Source organism: Marmota marmota, unplaced genomic scaffold (genome assembly GCF_001458135.2).
Source record: "Marmota marmota marmota unplaced genomic scaffold, marMar, whole genome shotgun sequence".
Lineage (NCBI taxonomy): Eukaryota > Metazoa > Chordata > Mammalia > Rodentia > Sciuridae > Marmota > Marmota marmota.
The window spans coordinates 15,739,610-15,764,995 of NW_026000240.1; the positions used below are offsets into that span (position 1 = coordinate 15,739,610).

Consider the following 25,386-nt stretch of genomic DNA (forward strand, 5'->3'; position numbering starts at 1 on the left):
TCCTGCAGAGCCAGGAGCAGGAGGCTTGGCCTTTCTTCCAGGAGCTGACGGTACCTGGAGGAGTTCAGGGTCAGCACGCACCGCAACAGGCTTTTCAGAGTGGGGGACATGCCAGTTTCACGAGTGGAGAGAGAAAGAGGAAGTCGGGGACATGTAGTTCAGCGTGTGGCGGAAGGCTGGCCTCCGCCCGGCCCAGGTCTCTGTGCCGAGAGCAGGGGAGGCATGCAGCCGGGCCTGGCAAGCCAGCCGCCTGGCTTTGCCCCTCAGGGGTGCTGTCTCCAGTGTCGTACATCCAATTACAGTGAAAGACGAGGGAGGACCCCGTGAAGAAACTAAAAGGCTGGAAGGAACAATATTTAAACTGAAGCGCAGCTGCGCCTCATGTTTTTTTCAAAGGTGGATGGCAGTGACTGCTTGCAATAAACTGCAGTGAACAGGAGCAGAGCACCAGCTGCCGTTCCTGCGTAGGGTGGCCCTCCCCGCACAGTCCCCAAGGAGGAACGGCTCCCAGCCCATGAGCCCCAGCCTTCCTGTCCAGGGACCCCGTGAAGGTGCCACACCTGGGGCCTCTTGGCACCTTCCTGCCCAGGCAGTCTCCTCTCCAGGACAGCAGAGGCCTGCTTGGGGTGCGTAAAGTTCAGGGCTTTCGCCACTATCTCACCCCCTCACCCCAGTGAGCCAGTGTCAGGGATGGGTGGGTCCAGGTTACCGGACTTAAGTCTGTCCGTGTTACCCACGCAAAGGTCGCACCTGATCCTGCCAGCCTCTCCTGGCCTGTCTGCCTCCTCGTTACCCAGTTTCCTCAGGCTTCCGGCTCTCCTGTTCTTATGTACCCAGGTGGCTTCTTGTTTTGACTGAGTTGGAGTTCACCATTTTGGAGTACACGCTATAATGGGTTGGTATACCCGCAGGTTGGGCTGCACCCTTCACACCCCGCTCAGCCTCTGTCCCTCCCGCTGGCCTCTGACAGCCTCTCTAGTCGCTTCTGGCCATCCATTCTCACCCTCCCTCGGCACAGAGCACTGGCTCCTGCGAAGGAAGTTCCTCTGTGCCAGGCGCTCTCTGTCTAGTATTTCATTTAATCATTAGAGCAGCCGAAAGACAGATATCACTATCCCTTTCTGAAAAAAGAAGCAGGCTCAGCGAGTTTCTGTGACTTGAGCTGGTGTCTGTGATCCCCTGAGCCTCCCCAGCTCTGTGCCTGGCCCCGCTGCTGTGCCAGCCACCTTGTCTCTTCCTGTCACACGGCTGCCCGGCTCTCCCAGATCCCAAGTGCATCCAGAGGTGGGAGGTGGAGGACACTGGCTTCCCTATGGCCAAGCACGTGGTCCGTGTCTGGGCCCTTGTGTTTCTGGCAGTGACACCAAGTGTCCATGATGGGCTTACAGGCTTTAAAAATGACACCTGGTAAAAATAGAGCTGCAGATACACTGCCCCTGGTTCCTCGGCCTCCTCAGGCCGTCTCCCTCAGGAGCCAGAGGGGGGCCAAGGCTGCTCCCAGCAGTTCCGGGCATTGGGGCGAGGTTCTCAAAGGACAAGAAGATGCCTGGTTTCAACTCGCCTCAGGACTTGATGTCCATGCACGTCCACCACAGGGGTCCTCAGGGGTATACTCTGTGCTCCTTCACCTTTACTGAAGTTTTTCTGGCTACTGAGCGTTAACCTGGTGTTGTCAAGACCTTGCCCCAGCCCTTCACAGTTAAAGGCCAGTACTGGGGACACACGTCATCCCTCCTGCTTGTGTCATCCCCTCATGGGATGGGAAAGCACAGAGGACCCCGGGCCCACTCTTCACAGTTGGCCACTGGGAACACGCATCCATCCTCTGAACTGGCTGCCCAGTCCCTTCTCAGGTGGAGTGGTGAGCCCGAGGCCTGCCCCTGGGTGGCCCTCCTGGACACAATTGCTGGTCCTGAGCAAATAGCCTCTGAAGGCTCAGCACCGAGGCCAGCCCAGGCCGACACCTGTGGGGAGATTAGTGAAAGAGTGCAGACATCAGAGATCTCAGTGTCACCCAGGAACTTGTATCAGGACCTTCCTGGAGCCTGCAGTATGCGTGTCTAGAATGGAAAGTGTCAGAAATACAGAATGAGAAGGAAGTGCCCAGACTCGGTCCCAGGGACACAAGGGGAAGGTGCTGAGGTTTTGAACTGTCATTTCCACTGATGATGGAAAAGCACCTCCCGGGATGGAGTGAGAAGCAGCAACTTGAGGGACCTGTGTGCTGCAAGTGTCCGTGCACTTGACTTTCAGACACAGACAAGTCATTTTCTCATCCAATGCTGTTTTCATAGTTTACTCTCAGGACGAACCTGTGGTTCATCTGCATGAGAAAAGTTAGAAAGCCGCATCCGTATATATTTGGGTTTGTCTTTGCTTTTCCATAGAAAGTGAGTAAAATCTGCCACTGACTTCTGTTCTCCTGGTTCCTGATGTTTGGAAGCCTCAGACTCTTCCGCTCCAGGATATGGCTGGTCATGGCTGGAGCAAGGCTGTCTCTTGGGCCAGGAGGCAGGAGTGGCTTCTTGTGCTAAGGGAGGAGCGCTTTTCCACAGGGAGCTCCAGAGTGCCCGCTGCATCCCTGGTGGATGCTGCTAATGGCAATGATGCACATGTCACCAGGCAGTAGATTGCACTGAGGCCAGGGGATCAACACTTGCTTCAAAACAGACATCCCGCAAGGCCTTGGCAGAGGTCAGACTGCTACGAATGAGCTTCACCCGCTCCACCCAGCTCCAGGCAAACACCAGGCAGAGCAGATGCGGCTCAGTAAAGAGAAACCTACTCTGTGACTGAAGAGCTGTGCGGGCAGCCCGGGGAGTGTGAGGAATGCACACTCAACCCAGTGTGGACCTTCTCAAGCAGAATGCCTGTGCTTTGTGAGCCTTCTGATGATTGGTGTGCTGTCAAGTTTGAGATCTGAAGCTGTAAGAAATGTGTGGCGGAGAAGGCCTGGGCGTGCGTGCGTCCCCTTCTCTACCTGAAGGCAGAAGTCCCAGCAACCGAGGTCCTTTCCAGGCCATGGGGGACTGCTGCATTTGTGGCTCCTGGGCCAGTGCAACCCACTGTCCTTAGGAAGCTCTTCCTTAATGAGTTTCCCTTCTGCCAGGGGTGGTATCCAGGGATGTTAGTTCCAGGATGCCCTGCAGATGCCCGGATCTATGGTGGTGCATACACGAGGTCCTGCGAAGGATCTATCTAAACTCATGTTAGCCATGCCCCTGACTAATACGAGTTTAGTCAGACTAAGCCTGACTCTGAGCCAGACTCTGCACCCTGACGAGATGCTCATACGCACCTTGAAGTCACTGAACTGGGGTTCAACTTAGCTGTGCAGAAAAGCGGGCAGAAAGTGCGTGCGTGGGGGCGCACAGTGAATCGAGTACAGAGGCAGCTTCATGAAACAGTGCATCCAATAAGAAGGAGGGCTTCCGTTCCCATGGTGAGCAGGCGGAAGCAGGGAGCAGATGGACTGGGAGCAGGAAGCTGGACCAGGGTAGCGGTGGAAAACAGGAGGTGGGGGAGGACTTCCTTCTCCCAGGGCCCGCCTGGACCATCCCTGCTCCAAACATGACGTCAGCTTGTATTCCAGGGCTGCTCTGCCTGGGCTCCCTGATTCTCCTGCGCCCACTCTCGTGGAGTTTAAGGAGCCCTTGCTCTGAGTGCAACAGCCTTTTCCAGCTGCATCCTATTTGCAGGGTTCAGCAGGAAGTGCTGTGGCTCGTGTCCTGAGCACCTGGTGGCTTTAGGTTTGGGCTGAAGATATTAGTTTGCAGTGCATTCCTGTGAACCCTAGAGGACCCACACGTGCCCCCACCCCCAAAAGCACGTATATCAAATAAGCCATGGAAGTACAGAAAATGCCCATTTCTCCATTTGTCACTTTCAATGCATATCAGCGGGACCTGGGAGGGACAGAGGATGATGCTGGTGGGTAAGGATAGGCACACACTGTGTCCTGAAGATAGCATGGGGAAGGGTTTGGGGACGTACTGGATTGGAGCTGGACAGTATCTACCCAAGCGAACATTTTGCCATTATTTCTTTACTAAACACTCCTGTATTCTTCCCAAGTTTGGGCAGCTGTGGTAGAAGGGGGCGCCCTGGGAAGGCTGAGTCCCTGTCCTCTGGTCTGTCCTGAGCTCTGGCTTGCAGGCCCCCTTGAGGGTCACCTTGAGCTTTCTGCTCAGCACAGGTGGCAGCAGGGAGAGGAAGGACAGAACGCAGTGGGGGACAAGGCCCCCTTTCTTAGCACTTTTACTCTCCCTGGGTCCTGCATAGCATTCTGCCTCACAGTAAGGAGCCACTATTCCTCGAGTGCCCTTTGGCTGCCTGGTGCCCTGTCAATCTAGGTGTTTCACTGTTGTTTTATGTGGCTATTCCTGAAGGCTGTTTTAGGAGTGGACATGGTTGTGCTTGCCCTGGGTATATCCAAACTGTTGTTTTGAATCAGTCTCTCCCTTTTCCTGTGGCTACCTATTCCTCCCCTGAAGCATCTCTGGGCTTTGGGATAGAAGACAGAACTGCCCTGCAGGGGTAGTTCCCTAGAGAGCAACGGGTCTTGAAACCACACACAGGATCACACACATACAACACACACATCCATGTGCATGCAACTGCAAGATTAGGTTCCACCTGTTGAATCTTAAGAAAAAAAAAACCTGCACTTTACTGTTCAACTGGATCATAGTTATTCGCAACATCAGGGATCACATTTGTCCCTAAAGAAAGAGCAGGCAGTGGTGGTTGGGGGTGGCTTGTGTCCTGTGCATGGCCGTGTTTAGCAGTCTGGTGTTCTGTCCTCCTCTGAGGAAGCATCATGTCCTCTTGAGTCTCATGTAACTTCTCCAGCATGGTGTGCACCACCTCTTTAGCCTGAACGCCTTCCTCTTTGATGCTGAAGAGCAGAGAGAAGTGGCACCTGGATGTGTGGACTTGAACTCTGCCCCTTCTGCCCAGCATAACACTACCCTTCGCCATCCTCAGACTCTGAGACTTGAAAGCAGAAGTTATGGGACAAGTCACAAAGCTGCTACTGCTGCAGCTTGTCATGGATGTTTCTGGTCCTCCTCAGCCCTGCAGCGCAACGAGGTCTGGTAACTGGTAACTAACTGGTAACTGACAGGACATCCGTGACGTCACAGAGGAGGCAAGCCATCCTCATCGACAGTCAGCTCAAAGGACAAGCACCTTTAATACAGAAGACCTCATGCTCTCAGACCTTGTGGAAATCTAAGCAAAGCCAGGAGTAAGAAAAGTAACTCAGAGAAAAGAAAGTAGAGGAGGTAAAACACTTAGGAATTTACTGTTGATAATGAATCCAGGAAAGTGAAGTAAAAGCACACCTCCCTGTGCCCATCAGATTAGAAGCAGCAGCATTCTCCACATGCTGGGTGGGAGCCCGTGTGTGGCCGGCAGCCCCTCACGCTACCAGGCGTTCGGAATGGAGCAGCCTTTCTCCAGAGCAGCCTGATGGACTCCTCACATGCTCATATGCAGCTAACCTGACAAGTCACTTCCAGGGCTTGTCCCCGTGAAGCCTCCAGGCATGTGTCAAGAACCAGTGTGAAGCCACTTGCTTTCCTACTGTTGTTCATTCTGCACACTCAGATGGCTGGCCGTGGAGGAGACATCATAGCATGGAGTGAGTGTGGTCCTTAAGAACTGTGTTTTTAAAGAATATGAAGTGGTATCAGGGATACCCTCCAGATACAATCAACAGTGTGATCTCAACTTTATAAAGTAGAAAAAATGAGCACGTAAGATAAAACATCGGAGGAAATTCCAAAATGTTAGCCACAATCTGTCACTAAGTGATAGTATCACGGGTGACATTTATATTCTCCATATGTGATTTGTTTGGTGGGATCCAGAGAGAGGTGGAAAGAGAGTGCTTAACAGTCCTCTCCAAGCCATCAGTGCTCAAGGGCAGCTAAGCACAATGCACTGGGGCCTCTCGGTGTCTGTAGCTCAGTGGCCAAGTGAGCCACAGAGACAGACACACAGGCACAGTGGGTAGATGCTCTCTGAAGCAAAGCCTCTCAGCCTGGGCCAGCGTTGGCCCCTAGCATGGTGACGTGGTCTTCTGCTCAGGTTACCCCGATCTCACGTGTTTGGGTATTCAGCTCTGCTCTGTAGTTTCCTGATGGTGAGGACATGGGGTGAGGGTCTCTTTGCTATAGAGATTGAGAAATAGGCTGCTGAAGGTAGTTTGTATTTGACGAAGATGCTGTGTTGTTTCTCTTGGGCAGCATCGTCTCCAGGGCCAGCCGTGTGTGCTGAGAAGGTGCTTTGCTTTAACTACGGTTCCCAGCAGTAAATGGCAAGTGGCCACTGGGATGGAAGGCATCTTGCTTCCCTTTGCATCCTTAGGTCACTTTCCAGGGCCCAGAGCCATCCTGCTCAGCAAAAAAGGTGAATCAGTGTCACATCTGGGAGCAATCTGTGGTCCCCTCTAGCTCCACACACCCGAGAGCTCCTAGGTTACGTGACCATCTACACAGACAGGCATTCTCACCAACCATGAGTGTTCAGAACATGCTAAGCAGGGCAGCTAAGCACAATGCATTGGGGCCCAGAACTGGATAGTGCTCGAGAGAGGCAAAGGAGAGGTGAGCCTTCTCTCTGAGCCAGGCCTCAAGCCCACTGACCCTTGGAGCTAGAGCTGGGGACCTGGATTAGAGGCCTGCAGGATGAATGGCCCAGCTGGAGCTTGGGAACCCTGTTCCCAAGGGACCACACTGTCGTGTTTCTCTCTGTGCTGTCCAGTATCAGGCCCACCAGCTCCAATGACTGCTGAGCTCTTGAAATGAGGCCATGTTGACTAAGGATCTGGATTTAATTGTGATTGATTGACCATCAGATTTAAATGCACATGGCCACGTGTGACCAGTGATCACCTGGGACAGTGCCCTGGCTGCCTGACTATCTCCCTTGGTGAACCCAGTCATTTCCCAGGCTCCCTCAAGCATCCCCCTGTCTCACCTTCCAGGCTTCCTTACCGAATGTTTTAATAGGAGTTGCTCAGGTAGCCTTGAGCTCCTGCTTAGGACACCATCCCCAACTAGAACAGAACCCCTTCTCATCCCTGGCCTGGGGTCTCTACCGCACCACGTTTGCTTTCACACTAGTTTTCAAACTAAAGAAACACCTTCTACTCTTCTTCCCCATTGTTAAAGGGTTGAAAGTTGGCCAGGTGAGGTTTTATACAGAAGCTGATACTAGAAACAAATCCAGGAGGTCACAGCACTGCACTGACCAGCTCCTCCCATGCACACTGGCCGCTTTGTCTCCAGCTGTCCCACACATCTCTCCTAGGGCTTCTCACACTCTAGACCTGGCCAGGGTCCCCAGCTGGACCTGGGCATGCTGTAGGTGGGCACCATTTGCTTCTTGGCCTTGGCCTGGGCTATCCCTTGCTGTGGCTATCACCAGCTCATGAGGCCAGTGGGTACTGGCCAAGGAGCTGACCCACGCTTGTGCCCTAGAAGATGTGGGCTGAAGGGAATGGGAGGAAGGGAGGAGATCAAGTGACTGAATTTAGGAGAGCGTGCTGATCTCCACAGCTTGCCCTGCACCAGCAGGTGGGAAGAAAGGTCACAGAGCCAGGTGCTCAGCTTTGTCCTGGTGAAGGGCACTTAGCAGCAGGGTCCTGCTTCCCGGCTGCGACCACAAAGGGCTCTGAAGAGTGGAGCCTGGAGCCAGAGGTTTAGTTTCAGCTTCCAGTAATTCATATGTTCTGAGTCGCAGCCCTGCCCCTTATTCCTCTAGCAGCACAGTTCTGAGAAGCTTGGCACGCTGGGCTGCTTGAGCTCGGGATGCCTCTGCCTGCTCATCAACATCTTTTATTCTCTTGAAATTTCAGGCACAGAAAAATGAGAGAGAGTCTATCAGACAGAAGCTGGCGCTCGGAAGCTGCTTTGATGATGGCCCAGGAATTTACACCAGCTGCAGCAGGAGCGGCAAGCCCAGCCTCAGCTCCCGGTGAGTGCCCTGGGTGGGTCCATCCAGACTGCAGTCTCCGCCCAGCTCCATATCAGCAGAAGCCCCTCATCCGGGCGGCTGTTTCCCACAGTGCTGGCATCCTTGGTTCTAGGCAGACCTTCCCCAGCTGCTGGTTGGTACTCTTGATGTCGCTCCTCGTGGTGCATTGCCCAGTGGCAGGAGGTCAGAGTTTGCTATTTCACTCCTGTAGACAGCACTGACCTTGCAGACTGATGCAGGGTCAAGCCACACTCGTGGGCATGCTGGCAAATGCCTAAGACAACAGGTGGCAGAGCACTAGAATCCCCAGAAGGCAGCCCCAAGGCACCCAGAACCACCCAGTACCTGTGATAGCAGCCAGCACTAGTGACAGACCTGCAACTCCTGCTTTGATCATCCGCAGTTCATCACTGTCTCAGCCTGTCCTCCAGGCGGTTTTCCTCTGTTACGCTATCCTTACCTGCTTATCATAATTTATTTCAGGATATGACTGGTAACTTGCATGACTTTTAATTCTAAATAAAGTGCGTGTAGATTATAGCTTTACGCAGGACACGGGGCTATAGGGCAGAGCCTCTCCAACTCCAGTTGGCTCCCTCCACGAGTCCTCAGGCGCTGTGTCAGGGGGACATCTCAGATTCATTAGGTCTTAGTGGGGCCTGAGATTCTGTATTTCTAAGATGCTCGCAGTGGAGGTCCATGCTGACACTCCATAATCTACTCTGGTTAACAAAGAGGTAGACAGTCAACAAAATCATGCCAAATGCAGATATTCCAAGGGATGCAAGCACTTAGAACATGTTTCCAAGAAAGATGGTAACTGAAGACCCATCAGCGTTCCCTGACTCCCACCCCCAGTGTCTGCTTCTCTCAGTCTGCTTTTGGGCAAATGTATCCTGTGTAAACACCACATATATTTACCACCTGCAGCCAGAGCTGGAGGCAAATGAGAGTGTCCATGCCTTCATCCCACCAACAGATTTCCGCTGTCTGCTTCATGTGAGGCCAGAACTGGGCGTCTTAATGTTGGCCTGCATTTATTTATTCATCTGGCTGTTAGTAGGCTAGGCTTGGTCCACAGAGAGCCATCTAACCCAGCAGAACCAGAATGTGGACATGCTCACTCCAGTGTGCGCTATCTAGGCCCTGCAGGCTATTATGCACGGGCAGGAGCTCTAGCTAGCTTCAAGGTGCAAAGGCATCTCCCTCACTGGGGTGTGTAGCCAGTCTCAAGACTGATAAAAAATGGTCCCACGTGTCACAGCAGAGCTGAGCCCTCAGGCTTCCCCAGGCCTTGGGGAATCTCTCTCCTCTGCAGGTGGGACATGACAGGGAGCGTCCAGCCAAGGAACCTGGAGACCTGCAGGTCCATCCCAGGCCGCTTCACCTTTGTTTGACACCTCGTTTTCCCTCTTTTTTGTGAAAGGGGGATTGGACTGTACTGTATGCTGTACGTAGATCTCTGCTATTGCTGATGTCCCCAAAGTGCCAAAATGCCTTCACCTGGAAGCCCCGCCTGAATGCTCAGCAGCTGTTTGTAGAATCAAGCGTGTGCACACACATATCTACAAGTGTGCATACGAGTGGTGCATGTATGACACAATACATTTACACTTAGGCGTAGATACACACAGGCACTTTCTCCCTTCTCCGGAAGTAATAACTTAATTCCTTGGCTGTTTCTTCTGCTATTTATCTCTAAAGAAAATGCTAAGCTTCTTAGTTTTTATCTTGAGTAACCATCTGATTTAAGAGCTGCCTGCTGTACAGGGTGACTGTTGTGTGGTTCGCCGAGGGACGGTACCTGTTGGTGGAGCTGCTCCTCTGCGGTGGCACCATGCTGTGTGTGGGCTGCTGTTGTGAGGGTACTACTGCTGCACCCCAGGGCTGTGGCCTGCTCCATGTGTAGGCCTTTCTTTGGTGTGGCCTGTGATTGAACCTGCTAGGAACGGGCTTGCTGAGGCCATTTCCAGCAAGGTCACCACGAGTGACCCTTCTTCCAGCAGCATGCCAGAGAGCCTGTGCACCAGGCCCTTCCGACGCTTGACACTCCAGCTGCTCTTAAATTGCTGTTGATTGGTTAGGTCTAAAATGTACACCACTGGATTTATTAGCTGTATTTTGTTTTCTCTTCTGGGAAATATCTGCTTGGGTCTTACATCTGGTGTTCTGTTGTATTCTTTGTGCTTTCTTACTGACTTCTGGAAGTTCTTTAGTCATCACACTAATCTTTAATACACTCTCCTTTCCAAAAGTCACTTCCCAAGTTGTGATTTGTTTTTCACTTCTTTAGTGTGTGATTTATGACCATAAAGTCTTGATTTTTTTTTTTTTAGTACTGGGGATTAAATCAGAGGTGCTCTACGACTGAGCTACATCCCCAGTCCTTTTTATTTTGAGACAGAGTCTCACTAATTTGTTGAGGTTGGCCTGGAATTTGTGCTCCTCCTACCTCAGCCTCCTGAGTTTGAGGCTGAGGTAGGAGGCATGTGCCACCATAGTCAGCCATCCTTGATTTTAATACCATTAATTACACCCAAATTTTATTTTCTAGGCAATGCTGTCAATATCTTGTACAAGAAATTTTCTTCTACCCTAAGATTCAGTAGATATTCACTACATTTTCTACCAAGACCTTTTAAAGCCTTGACTTTAAAAGTCTATAACCAATGGGGAGTTGATCTCTTGCTGTGGTATGGGAGAGAAGGCTAACCTCTCCTGTTGCCTCATATGGTCATCGTCTCATTGCCCTTATTTTCCTGCACCAAAGCTATGCTCTTAATCACCATAGCTTCAGAATAAGTTCTGGCATCTGGACAGGCCAGTTCCTCTCCACATTCTTTTTCTTCAGAAGTACGTGCCTAATCTTGCTTTTCCATTCCTTCATATAAGTTCTGAATTATCCAATTAAGTTCAGCAAGATACTTTCTTAAGATCTTTGAGTCCAAGATCAACTTAGGAAGGATTATATTTTCACAATATTTAGTTCTCCTATCCATAAACATTGTCTGTCTCTCCATTTATTTAAATATTTTTTAATATTTCTTAAGTCTTGTAACTTTTCATTTGGAGAGACTGTGCATCTTTTTTTGTATTAATTCCTAGGCACTTGTTTTCTGATATCTCAGCAAGCATCACTTGCTGCTGGCATCAGAAATACAGCTACCTTTGTAGAAGCCCCCTGCCCAGCCACTTTGTGTTCCTGCTCCTGTTACTCAGCTTTCCTGTCAGTCCTAATAAAGCTGTCTGTAAAGTCTGGACTTTGGAAACAGTAGCACTGTGCATGCCTCATGGCAGCCTTATTTGTTTACTTCTTTGTTTCTTTTGCTCTTGGTAGGAACTCCCATACAGCAAGGACTAGAAACAGTAGTATTTGGAATCTGCTATGGTTTGGATATGAGTTCTTCCCCAAAGCTCCTATTGTTGCAGGAATAGTCAGAAGTGAAACGATTGGACTTGGGGAGCTGTAACTTCATTGGTCCACCCTGGCTTGAATGGACTTACTGGGTGCTTGCTGTAGGCACGTTGGGCATGACTGGAGAAGGTGAGTCACTGCCTTGAAAGGGTTCAGCTTCCATGTGGCTCCATTTCTCTTGCTCTCTCTGCTTCCTGATGGCTGTAATTGAGCAGCCTCTGTCTGCTGGTCCCTTCCCCCATGCTGTGCTGCTTCACCTTGGGCCCAGAGCAATGGAATTGGCCATCTATGGGCTGAACCTCTGAAAAAGAAAATGAGCTTCAAGTAAACTTTTCCTCCTCTAAGTTGCTCTTGCCAAGTGTTTTGGTTACAGCTGACTAAAATAGAATTCTTAGCTCATTTCTCATGTTAAATGGAATAATTCTACTGTTTCTCCCCCCTTAGGATGATGTTAGTTTTATGTTTAATGTTTCTCCTTAATGATGTTTCCATCTATCAACAATTTTCAAAGAATTTTTATCAAACGGGTATTTAGCATCTGTTGAGATGATTTTATCATTCAGCTCTATCCAGATTGCACATATAGATTTTCAAAATATTAAACCATCTTTGCATACCTGATATAGACCTAAGTTTGTTTTAAGGGAGTTATCATTTTTTAGACACTATTGGATTTTATTTATTTTTTGTTTAGGATTGTTACATTTATATTCATGATTTACATGGATCTTTTGCATTCTTAGAACATTTTTGTCTGGTTTTAGTATATGGGTGTAGTGGCTTAAGAAATGAGAGCTAGGCTCAGTGGCGCACACCTGTAATACCAGCAGCTGGGGAGGCTGAGGTAGGAAGATCTCAGCCTCAGCAACCGTGAGGTACTAAGTAACTCAGTGAGACCTTGTCTCTAAATAAAATACAAAATGGGGCTGGGATTGTAGCTCAGTGGTTGAGCACCCCTGAGTTCAATCACTGGTGTGTGTGTGTGTGTGTGTGTGTGTATGAGTTGAAACTGTGCCATCTTTCATATAGTCTATGACAAGTAGGCATAGATGTCAGTCAGGCACTTCATTGCCATCTCTGCTGTGCTCAGGTATGGCCAGTCCAGAGCTCCTGTGATTCACCACTCAGGGCAGTGAACCTCCTGACTGCCCAGCCCCAGGAGGGCAGGGAAGGTGGCAGTTCTCCGTGATACTCAGGGGCAGCCCTACCTTGTGCTCAGTGCACCCCTGGGTTTAGATGCACCTGAGCATTTCCAGGGCTCCAGGGCACCTGCACGCGCTGGCTCCACCAGCCTCCTGCAGCCATGGTCAGGTTGGAGGTTACATGTCGGATACGGCTGTTGCATCTGCCTTTTAGCTTCTGTTTTCTTCCTGAACCCCACGGACTCTTTGGTCGATGTGCATTGTTCTAAGTAGGATTTCAGAAGGGAGCCTGTTTTCTGTGTTCAGTGTGCTGTGGTTCAGTCTCATGAAGGCTTTCAATATCATCTCAAGTAAGCGCCCTGCCGAACTCTAAGTGTGAGCAGAGCGTCTCCCTGGCTGAGCAGGACCAAGAGGGAATTGGGGCACCTCAGCTACCCAGCACCTCCGCCCCACTATCCTCCTTGTGCCACCCTGCACTTCCCCTAAGAGCCATCGGAGCTTCTGGCAGAGCGCACTGAACGCCCCCTGAGTCATCTGCCCTCTGCAGACACAGCTCACCAACTCAACACGTGTCCCACAGTAGCTGGGATGAGCCATGTGGGGACTCACCATAAGGAGGATTATTTACATCCTGTTCCTTCAGAGGTTTTCATCTCCACGTTGTGGGATGAGCTCATCCTCTGCAAGAACACCATGACTTTTTGGATCCCCCTCAGGGTTTTTTTTTTTTTTATCTTTGTGAATTTAAAATCTGCAAAGACTAATTGTCCTCATTAGTAATAATGTAGCAGGAAAATGCTCAGTAAGGCTCCCTGCCTCTGGAGAGCCCACTTTCTCCATCCCTTGATTTCTGCTACTGAGTTACAGACTGAAGCTCCTCTGGGTGGGCAGTGCCTTGCCTCTTGCTCACAGAAGGCTGAATAGAGCTCACCAGGTGTTGCTGCTAAATGCACCAGAGCTCAGTTAGCTCCAAGTCAGAATCTAAATCCTACAGTAGTTCACTACTCTGAAGAGCTCAAGACACGATTTTAAATGAAGCTGGGGTTTCGTTAATTGGCCACATAATAGATTCTGAAATCTGGCTTGCTTGTGAAGGCTGGGACCACCGAGGTGAGCAGGATCCTTGAAGTGACTGGGGTGCAATGTGGTTTCCAATGCACAGCCCCTGTCACGCTCAGCACGTGAGGACTCAGAAGGGGTCAGGGGACTGGGGGGACGTGGAGCTGCATAGGCTCTCCATGGTGGAGTGCAGGTCTCAGTGCACTGGGCTTCTTTAGGTGGTGCTCTCTCCTCGAGTACTTTGTCAGAGTGACAAGCCGCTCAACATAAGCTCAGCTTACAGTAATCCCATAAAGACATTTCATGCCTTCAACCGCAGCAAGGAAATGTTCGATATCGCTTCATAACTCAGCTAATTAAATTTGGCTGTACCCAACTGTGGCAAATGTAAGGGGTGTCATTTTTGTCATATTTTTTATGTGTGCTAACCCGTACAGAATCGGCCTCTCAAGCTGAGCCTGTGTAATCCTGCCATTTTCTTCTTTAAAAAGAGCAACCAGCCGGGTGTGGTGGTGCACGCCTGTAATCCCCGCAACTCAGGATGCTGGTACAGAAGGATCGTGAGTTCCAGGCCAGCCTAGGCCACTCAGCAGGCCCTGTCCCAACAACATCAACAACAACAAAAGTAAAAGCATGTGAGAAACTTAAAAGGCAATGAGGAAAAATGCATTACCTATTTTCGAAATAAGGTCTCTAAGAAATTCTACATTTAGTCATATTCTTGAAAAAAATAAATATCCTTTTTACTGTTTTCATACTTCCTATAATTTTTTTTTTTAATCAGCCAAATTAATGGTCAGTTAACATCCTCTGTTGGGTGCCAGAGTTTGTGCAGCTTGGTGTCATTGAGGAAGTAGAAACCAGTCTTGCTGCTGTGAGGGCACAAAGCAATCTGGTCATTAGTAACGGACACCCAGGAAGCCCCCATTATCAACATGGCAACCTGATCTGCATCCTAGAGAAGACCTGCCCTGCCTTCTGCATTCTCCTTTCCTCTGAGGAGCAACATAACTCCGATCCCCACTCTTCTTACCTTACCCCAAGACACGTGCTCCTTACATGCCTGTGCATGAACACAGGGCAGCATGGTCTCCTTTCCAGGTGTGCCTGGGCTGCTGTGGCCAGGCTGCACCCTTCCCTCCAATGCTGAGCATATGAGAAGCAGGCTCCCAGATAGCCCTGAGCAGCTGGCTCCAATGCCAGTTCCCCTCATCACAACACGTTGCTTTCCTGGCCTTAGGTTTATGGGTGCCGGGCTGAAGAAGTCAGACTGTCGAAACCTGCCTTCTTCCTGCCCTTCGGCAGCAGCACTGGATGCAGGGGCCACATGGCCCAGGGAAGTGTTGTTAGCTAGGCCAATGGCACCACTCCTAGAGGTGTTAAAGAAACAGGGTCCTTGGGCTTCAAATGGGAGAACTGCACGTGTAACACATTATGCAATCCCAGGTGGGACCAGCTATTCCTTCTGCCAGGAAAGGAGTGCACCCTCTTGTCTCTGAAAATAGTATGTTGCATAGTGTACTAGAAGGAGTTAGCAGAGTGGTCAGGTCTGCCCCGCCCAAGTGAGGAGGAGGTGGACCTGTTTCAGTGCTTGAGCTGTCTCTGGCATCTGGAAAACAGGTACTCACTCATGCCACCTGTCTATCACACATGGCATATCTTTAAAACTTCACATCAGTCTCATTCATGTGTGCTAATAATTTGCTTTTAAAAAAAAAAAAACAAAAACAAAAAAAAAACACCCTTCATGTAGGTACCTCCAGGTACATGTCATTACCTGTTGTAGCTTACCAGTGCCTTCTTTATAGTTTTCAGAAAGTCTTTGGGCAATCTATAGAAAGTCCGCCTTCTTTTATGCCCTCTTGCAAGAATTACCTTCAGTATTCTAAAATATTGCACAATTTCTCAAAGCAATGCAAGATTTAAAGTGGATCTTTTGCAGAGTAATAAAATGAAAATGACAAAACATATTTTATTAGGTAAGCAAGTCTTCTCTTTCACAAACCTGAAACAAAAGCAAATTGGTATTTGTGAAATCTTCTTTGTCTAATAAGTAGCCTGGCTTTACAGTCATGCCAATGACCCGGCTTAATTAGGTGCAATTAATTTTGTGAGGCAGAATCTGACATCTTGCTGGAGGCATGACCAGCTGCACCCTGTCTTATGAATTTTTTTTTTTTTTTAATCACCAATGAGAATTCAGTTGCCTGAGCAAAGGGGCGGGAGGCAGGGAGAGAAGAGGCCACGGGGCTGCATTTTATATTTAAAAACAGCTCTGGTGGACAGCTGAGTGTTTAATTAAAAGAGCTTCCAGGAGTTGTTTTTCATTGGCGCATCATCATTGACAGTTCTCATGACTTTATCACTGCATTTGCCCTCCCTGCGGACAGTGGTTGCTCATGTGTGTTGAACACACGCAGCCCAGGGATGACCAGGCACCGTGGAACATCTGCTGCTGCTGGGAGCCCTGTGCCCTGGCCAGACAGCCAGGCGGCCCTTTCATTCAGGCTTGCAGTACAACTCTTTATGCCCTGCGGTTGCTCTCATCTGGGTCAGTGCATGCATTAAACCCCAGGAAGATGTCTCACTCGGGCCCAAAGCCCTCACATGCTGCTGTTTGCCAGACTGGGAGGGAAAGGTGGAGCCACTGGCCATGGTAGGTGACGTGTTTTTAAGTGGATGAGAATTTGTGCATGGTTTAAAACTGAGCAGCATCATTGGAAGTTGAGTTGAAGCTCACATCTTCCCACCGTAGCCCCCAACTTCTGGTGCCCACTTCCCTCGGCAGATGGCCACTTTGAGGAGGGTATCTGTCCTCCGCTGTCACAAGCTCTTTCACTGCACCACATTCCGGAGCCCTGCTGGGACCCGTGTCCTGGAAGGCAGTGTGTGGGGTGCTGGGAGCCGGGCGGTGGCCTGCGGCCTGGCTCTGCCACCCAGGGGCGCTTCACCACCTTTCCCTCAGTGTCGTCCTCTGTGCAGCGGCTGCCTGCTGCTCCGTCGAGCTCCTGGACAGCATCTACGCTGCACTGGGTTTTGCTGTGCCCACTTTATCACTGTCGCTTACTCCTGGATACCGCTAGTTATAAGGCCATTGTTTTATGTATCACAGAAAAAAACCTCTGCCAGCTACCATGTGCCCGCTCGGCACCATGAGCATCCTTTCTGTCATTAGAGTCCTTTGGGACTCAGTTGGACATGTGCATTCGTCGTGTCTCCTGGACACAGAAGAAGGAAGGGGATGTGTGTTGGTGGAGTGGTCGCCGCTCTGCCCTCTCACCAGATGCTGCTTCACGGTTGTCTCCTCCTGGTCACTTGGGTGCCCTCAGCAGGCACAGCACCTTCTTATCCAGGGACAGCGTGCAGAGCCGCCTCCCATGGAGGCCCTCACCTGACTCAGAAGTGCACTCTGGCCGCCGGCTGCTGGGATGGCATCTGTGATACACCCTGGTTTTAAAGATGACACAATGTGAATTTCCATGCTTCACAGAGTCAATGCAGCCCCGTAGACCCACCACTGTTTCAACAACCATTTGGAATACAGTGGTTAGAATTTGAATCCTGGAAGAGGAACCAAGCCTCAGTGGCAGCCCCCAACAATTTCTCAGCATAGACATTGCCGGTGGTGAAAGTAGCACTGTGGGGTTGAGAAGAGGAGAACTGGAATTGGGACTTTCACACTAGGGGTTCGGGTGGCGCTCAGAGGTGGAGTACATGCACCAAATCAAAAATTTTTTTTCACCTAATTTAATCATACTCCAGGGCCATGCCTCCTCCCCAGCCATGGGAGCCATAGTCTGGGTCTGGGCACACAGAGTTTTCCTCTAGCCCACCTGGCTCCACAGCTGCCCGCAGTAGGTGGGACAGATAGTTCAACTGCAGGCTGGCAGGTGAATAGGCAGCACAGCTTCGAAAATACAAACAGTTCATTTATGCTGATTACTTAGGGCCTATAATTTACTGAGATCCAAGGAGAGTGGGATTGAGGCTAAGGATCCATGCCAACAGTTGAACGAAGAGTCCAGCACAGAACAGTTCTAAGAAAATGTGTTTCCTGCTGCCCACGGATCTCCCACCACCGAGCACCCTGCCAGGAACAAAAGCTCCTCCTGACTCACGCTTGAGTCATGGTTCCCGCAGGACACTTCTGCGTCAGCCCCCAACCCCACCAGCTGTCCACACTGAACTACTCACCTACCCCCCAACATACAGTGCTAATCACCAGCTCTCATTTTCTCTCCTTTTCCTTTTCTAATCGTGCTAAGTGCCCACATGTGGCAACTCGGAGGCGCTCAGGAGACACATCCAGTGCCAACTCTGCCACCAAAATGCTTAGTGTATTTATCCCCTGCCACTTTTCCTACATATACCCTCCGTGCTCATTTAGAGAGTGCAGTCATTCTCTGGCGGCTTCACGTCAAAGCACGTCAGGAGCACTTGGCTGTGGTCATAGCTATGCTGTATTTTTACTAGTTGCAAAATTGCACGTGACGCCTCTCACTTTAACATACTTAATCACTCTCTGGTTAGGCATTGGAGGTGTTTCCAGCTTTATGTTTTGGTTTGCTTTCTTTAGCCTTTTTCTTCCATTTGTGAATTTACTCCTTCTTCTCAAAGTGCCCTGGCCCCTCAGGATGCTGTCCTGGACTTGGACACCAGCACCGTGACCTGGTGCAGCTCAACCTCTTTCAGCCTCTGTTTTCTCATGTGTGCAATAGGACTCATGACCCTTGCTGCTCCCGGGGCCTTGCTTTATGAATATCCACATAGCTCAAATGTTTGTCTCTTCCTAGGTAAGACAGGGAGTGTCTGTTGAATGTGAGTCCCTGCTGGGGTTATGCGTACCCCACATCTCTGCTCGTACACTGCAATGCGTGATCCAGGCACTCAGGACTTGTTAGAAGTCCTGGTTTGATTCTGGCTCAACTCCCGAGTGTCCACATACCTGGCGGTCATGAGCCTAAAATGACTTTAGGAGCCAACAGGAACAAATGAGTGGAGTAGCCCAGATAAGAACATGAGGAATCGTGGGGCCTGGTCGTATCTGGGAGTCCAAAGTCAGATACATAGAGAGCCAGGCACAGAAGAGATACTTGAAAATGGCAACTTCTTATTTCCAAATATAGACCTCCTGGAGATCCTCTGGCCATAATTAAGATGAAGGCGGACCTCGTGTGGTGTCCAGGAGTGGTGGCTGTTTTAGGATCGGGAGAGACCGTTGGTGCTGGAGAACGTTCCTGTTGGAAATGTGTTTTCCCAACCTTAAGGTCTTATAATTCCAAATTCAATTACAGGGAAGTGGTCATTAGTGAAGGAAATGGACGCTAATGTGGAATAAGAACCACCAGCTGCCTGAGGAACATGAGCATTTACGGCTCTCCGGAGACGGGTCAGGCTGCAGGGCGATGCTTCTCCCAGGCCAAGACTGTTCCCCTTCCTCTGAGCCACTTAGGCCAGAGACATTTCTGTGGCAGGAAGGGCTGGGTGCTCAGGAGCTGTCTTCTGAGCACAGACATGTGGGAGAGTCCAGCACCAGCCTTCCAAGAGGATTCAGAAGAGGGAGCCCAGAAGGGCTGTCCACACACCTGCAACCCCCAGCTCTGCTGCAGAAATCACAGATGTGGGGGTCAGGACAGGCTATAAGGGACATGATGCCTTCCACCCAGAGTCCTGTCACACAGGAGGAATCCTGAAGTTCTCTGGACATATAACTGCTGCAGGGTGCTGTCCCAGCTCTCCTGCCTTCACCCCCCCCCCCCCGCACCGTGGCTCTGGGACCTTGCTTTATGACTATCCAAGCAGCTCAAGTGTTTGTCTCTTCCTAGGTAAGACAGGGAGTGTCTGCTGAATGTGAATCCCTGCTGGGGTTATGCGTTCCCCACATCTCTGCTCGAACACTGCAATGCGTGATCCAGGCACTCAGGACTTGTTAGAAGTCCTGGTTTGATTCTGGCTCAACTCCCAAGTGTCCACATACCGGATGGTCATGAGCCTAAAATGACTTTAGGAGCCAACAGGAACAAATGAGTGGAGTAGCCCAGATAAGAACACTAGGAGTCTTGGGGCCTGGTCAGCTGCCACTCACCCCTGCCCTGCAAGGACCTGGAGCTGTGGGCACTAGCTGAACAGGCCTTTTCCTGCCTCCATAGTTGTCCAGATCACTCACAGCACTCTGTGTGACGGTGACACAGTGGGACCAGCAGCACTGGCAGCTGCACACAACATTCTTCAGAAGTCCACCATGGTTTCGGCCTGCAGCATCACACACCTGAGCTAGAGAAACTCAGCACGGGCCACCACAGCAAAGTGGATGCGGCAGCTGGCTTTCCCAGTCACACATGTAGACAAACAGAAACCTGGCTTTGCTTTTCTCCTTATTTTTTTTGAACACTTGTAGGTATTTCCGAGATTCCTGGGACGTGTCCGCATGGAGTAGTCAGTAGGGAAAGGAAGAGGCAGAGCTCGTGGTTTGGAAGAGTGTTCCTCAGCTTACCACAAGCGGTAGCACCTGTCTGATCAGCCCCGCATGCCCCGCAGCGGCGCCTCCACAGTGTGTAAAGCTTTCCCAAGCTTCAGTTGTTCCCACACTCTTCCTTCATGACGGATTCTGAAATATGTTTAGACCCTTGGGTGATTACCATCCATATTTTATGTTCTGTCTCCTTTGAACTTCTCAGAAAAAAATCAGAAAAAAATATAGTATGAAAATATGAGCAATTATTCATTATATGTAAAGTCTTTTGACTAATGCATCATGCCCACAGACTAGTTGGGGATGTTGAGTGACAAATGGCTCACAGGCTATGCTGTTGTAGGCAGATAATGCACAACACGGACCTAAAATCTGCAGGCACACAGGAAGCTTCCTCTTGCTATGTTTCCTAAGGAGAGCCCTAGAATTATCTTGAAATCATAAACAACTACAGAACGTTTATGCCCTTTGAAATCACACTGCCAGCAGGATTGCATAAATCTAACCCCAAGGTCAGGAGTAGCATGAGGGAAAGGCCACTAGGTCAAAAGTTACATGTCCAGCCCAAGAGTCATGCACAGGTCATCTCTTGCTCCAGGCAGGGCGCACTGTCAGGAACCACCCCCATGAGCAGGAGGTCAGCAGGGCTTAGCTGGAGTCAGCAGGGTTGTTCTGACCTGTGTGGAAAGGCTCTCTTCTGAGTCTGTGGTCAGTCCAAGGGCAGCAGGGGCCTTCACTGCTCCTGGCTGGCCCTCATGGGTGTCAGGCATCAACCTGCTGGGACACCTGCAGGATGTAGCTCTGTGCTCGAGTCCCTGGGCCAGCCTGGACGTGTCCCAAGGAGGGCAGAGTCCCCAAGGACCTAGAGCTGGAGGCAGCTCACTTCCTTTGCCTTTTGTCAGCCAGTCACAAGGTCACCCAGGGTGGGCACAGGGAGAAGTGGCAAGGTCACACTTTGGGGGTGTGGGGGAGGGAAGAACTGGCTGTCACAAGGCTGGGGTCCTTGGCTCCTCTGAGTGAGCATGTGGCCTAGGGAGAGTGAAGTGAACATACCGCCAAACTAGAATTCAGCATAGCCGGTTTGTGAGGTAAACTGAGGCAGGAAAGTTTACCCAAGAACCTGACACCTTAAGTCTATCTAAGAACCTGGCACCTTATGATCCAAGCTGCTGATGGATCTCCATTTCCCAAACCAGAAAGCAGCCAATGGTTCTTAGCTTCAGAGCTGGACTCCTCCAGCCCTGGGTCACCACATTCCAGGGCCATAGACAGAGACCTGACCCCCAGAGGTCCCTACCCTGGGATGTCCTCTGCAGCTGAGTTCTGTCAGTAGTCACATTGCTTCTTTTTGTCCCTGCATTTTGAAGGGAGTGGCATCTTGATACGAAGTCATCTACCGCTTGGCTGCATTTCTGAGATTCCCTTAGTGCCAAGAGGCTCTCATCTCTCTTCAATTCCACGTGTTTTAAGAACACTCTGGCAGTGGCAGCTGGGCGTCGGCAAGGGTGTTTTGTTTCTATCTTGCAGTGCTGGGGTGAGCCCAGGATCTCGAGCAAGCTGGGCAGACATCTACCATTCAGCTCCATCTGCCCCTTTTATTTTATGTTGAGGCAGGGCCTGGCTGAGTTGCCCAGGCTGGTCCTGAGATTGCTATCGTCCTGCCTCAGCTTCCGAGTTGCTGTGATCACAGTCATGGCCACTGCGCCTGGCTGCACCTCCATGGTTGTGTTCTCTATGAGTGTGAGCAGACGTCAGTGCTGAACGGCCCCCACTCGGTGTGCTTCCAGCACTGGCCATTGGGCACCTCCCAGGGAGGCCATTTCTGCTCCCGCTGCTGTCTGCAGGAGTTCCTAGTTCATCTTCTCAGATTCTGAGCCTCCTCCACTAAAGAATACCCTCTTCCCAGGCTCCGGCACCCCTGTCAGTGGCCCTGGTGCTGCTGAGTCACCTCGGTACCTGAGGAGAGGAGGGTTCTGGGCTACCCAGGACTCAAACCTTCCCGAAGTAAAACCAACCAGCAGCAGAAAGCCAGGTGTGTTTGCAGGTTGTGCCTGCCCAGTGCCACTCAGAACACCAGGGAGCCTGGCAGTAGATACCGTGGATGACGTCTGCGAACAAGAAGACGAGGATCTTGCTTTGTTCCCACCATAGACTGCTTGAGAGGTGCAGGCAAGTCAGCCCCCTGCAGCCTGAGATTGGCTGAGAGTAAGGCCAGATGCTCTGCAGCCGGAAACCGCAGTGTTCAGAAGTGAGCCTCCAGAGGGTCATCTGCTCCCCAGCCTGTGGCAGACAGGCCTTCAGTGGGCTGGGTAGCTGGCTCACCTCACGGTCAGGCTGAATCTCACCCAGAGCCGCCTTCCTCTTAAAGCCTACTTGCAGGCTAAAAGCAATCAAATCCCTCCTGAGCCGGTCTTAAGATGTCTCTACCAAATCTCCTGATCACTGGCTGCGGTGTTTCCTGCACGTGCCTTTCCTGTGAGTTCTGGTCGGTGTCCCTGTATGGAGCCCTGCTGTTTCCCAGGGTGATGAGCTGGTACCCGGGTGGTGTCCTGGCTCTCCTGGGTGGCCTCTCAGCTCACCTGGTGCTAAGTGTTTCCCTTTTCCTTTCCTGAGTTAGAAATGGCCTAGATGGGCAATGTGGGTACCGACTGATCCTTAATAGAAGGCCAGTTGTGATGCAGAATGGCAGAATTTAAAGTCAGCTTTCTTCAGAATTAGGCTTTGCTTTGGAATGATGTTATGTTGGGTTTTTTTATGTATATATTTTTATAATCTGTATATCCAGTGGCCTGGCTCTTGCAAGACTTTATTCAACAAATAGAAAAAGCTGCATAATCCTAGATTCAAATTAGGCTTGCCTTTAAAAATGTGTGTTTTTAACTTGCAAAGTTTCTTTTTCATCATCTTCCAAACCATAGACCTTGAGTTTTATGATTTAAAATGGATTCATTTTAGTTTTAGGCCCTCTACAGATATTAAAATTTTAAAACTTAGTTCATGTGGATCAAAAGGAAACCTGACTATAACAGATGGCCCCAAGAAACACCTCCAGTAGAAGAAAGTTAAAAGGAGGTGAATCCCGACCGAGCAGAAGGACCCTGTGGTTGAGCTGAAGATGTTCTTTCGGAACTGACTTTGCATCAGGGATTTTGGAGACAGGCAAGTGGAACCTGAGCAAGTGGCTCAAGAGGTCCCCTTAGAAAGTCACATCTCCTCTAAAAAGCCTGTGCTCCTTGGTCCAGAGCTCCCGTGAGAAGAGAGAGGACAGTTGACACACCTGTGCCAGGTTCTGAAAGCCTCTTCGTCCCTCCTGCACAACAGTGAAGTGTGTGTCACTCACCCCAAGGAAAGAGGTTCATAGCAGTGTGATGTGCTGTGCCTGGGGAGGAAGTGAGGACTTGGACCCTCAGTCCTTCTGACTGCAAGCCCTGGGCTGATCACATGGGAACCTGTGTCTTCCTCCAGGAAGGCAGCCCTGTGCCAGGCCCTCCTCACCTACAGTACTGTGGGCCAAGGTGGATTTCCTTAAAGGGGAAATAAGCTGAAACTTCCAGTCATTATGGAATGTGACAATAGGTGGCAGTGCACACCCTTCATAATTGTGCCTCTGTTAAATTGGATGTTTTTGTTTTTGTTTTCATTTTCTTTTCTGGGGTCTGTTATTTTCACAGAGGCACTTTAAATGCATCATGTGAGCAATGTCTGTGATGCGTCCCTACCACTAGAATTTTAAGGTTCAAAAACAAGTGCCAGGAGCTGGGGGTGTGGCTCAAGCGGTAGCGCACTTGCCTGGCATGCGCAGGGCGCTGGGTTCGATCCTCAGCACCACATAAAAAAAATAATAAAGATGTTGTGTCCACCGAAAACTAAAAAATAAAAAAAAAAACAAGTGCCAAACGTCCAATAAGCTCCTCTCCGCCTTTCTCCTGTGGCAGTAAAGTTGCCAGAGCAAACTCAGTGTCCTCTGCTCTAACCCTGCTGAGCCGTGCTCCTGGCTCCCTTCCTGCCAGAAGCCCCCCTGATGCCCCTACATTCACACGAGGCTGGGCTGCTAGAGATGCTGGGAAATCACTTTTTAAAAAATGCTTTGTTACCAACTAGTACTGGAAGGCGTTCAACTTGAAAAGGAGCTCAGGACAGTCACACCCACAGTGTCCCCAGCTGGGCTTCCCTTCACACCTCCTGTAGCTCCAGGGCCCCTGTGCCCATGCCAGGCTCTGAGGGGTCTCTGCTTGGAGACCTGTGCAGGGGGTGGCCTTTGCAGCTTGCTGCCCTGAGACCAGGCCTGGGGACTGAGTCTGCAGTTCCCTTGTACTTCTCTGGGGTGAACCTGGGGTGTTCTCTCTTAGCCAGTTGACACTGGCTTTTGGCAACTACCATACAATAAAGCCTTCCATTAGACCACCCTGTTCTGTTGGGCCAGAAAGGACTGTCTTCAAGAGCTCTGCCCTTGGATGCTGGCTAGTAAGTTTCTGCATGGTTCCCAGGACAGCACCCTGAGGACACCAAGGTGGCCTTATTTGGCCAAGGACCCCATTCATCTTGATTGACAAGCCCGTGCACTCAGTGGCTCAGCACATTTGTATTGGGTGCTGACTCTTCTGGTGTTACTCTGGGTACTATAATGTCTGGCCTGTAATCATTTTTCACATAACATGAACCTGGTGTAGAATAATGAATAGAATATCAGGAGTCCTCTAGCAAGTGGTCTGTAAGCGGAGGGTAGTATCGTCAGCCGTTTCTCCACACGAGGAATAGGCAAAACCACCTCTGTTGGCAGCTCGGATAATGCTGTCCCCTGCAGTGACAAACCACTAAGTAGAATTGTGTCCCATTTCTTTCCAGACTCCAGAGTGGGATGAACCTGCAGATTTGCTTTGTCAACGACAGCGGCAGCGACAAGGACAGTGATGCTGACGACAGCAAGACCGAGACCAGCCTGGACACACCCTCGTCCCCCGTGGTAAGCCTGCTCTCCAGGCGGTTGCGCGTGCTCCCCGTCCCCCTCCCAGCCAAGCATAGGCACCTCCTCGTTCCCCCTCCAGGCCTAGCACATGTGCCCCCTACCCTTCCTAGCCAGGCATAGACACTCCCATGTTCCCCTTCCCAGCCAAAGTAGACACCTCCTTACTCCCATGGTAAGCCTGTGTTCCCAGCTGAGTTTAGACACTCCTTCATCCCCCAGGGTAAGCCCGTGCTCCCAGCCAAGCCTGGACACCCGCATTCTCTGTGGCAAGCTGTTGCTCCGAGCAGAGGTGCCCTTGGGTCTGTGGCTACTTGGCTGTTTTTCTGTCTTGAGTCAGGAGCAAATGTTC

The 25,386-nt window shown here is 50.6% G+C and overlaps 1 protein-coding gene across 3 annotated transcripts in view; it reads left to right on the plus strand.

Moving 5' to 3' along the window:
* The window catches only part of Schip1 (schwannomin interacting protein 1), a 99,482-nt gene that overhangs the window by 65,546 nt on the left and 8,550 nt on the right, over positions 1-25,386 (plus strand). For all 3 annotated transcript variants that reach the window (XM_048794650.1, XM_048794651.1, XM_015486951.2), the window contains exons 2-3: positions 7,865-7,983; positions 24,917-25,034. In XM_048794650.1, coding sequence (XP_048650607.1) covers positions 7,865-7,983; positions 24,917-25,034 — 237 coding nt within the window. The remainder of the gene's footprint in view (positions 1-7,864; positions 7,984-24,916; positions 25,035-25,386) is intronic.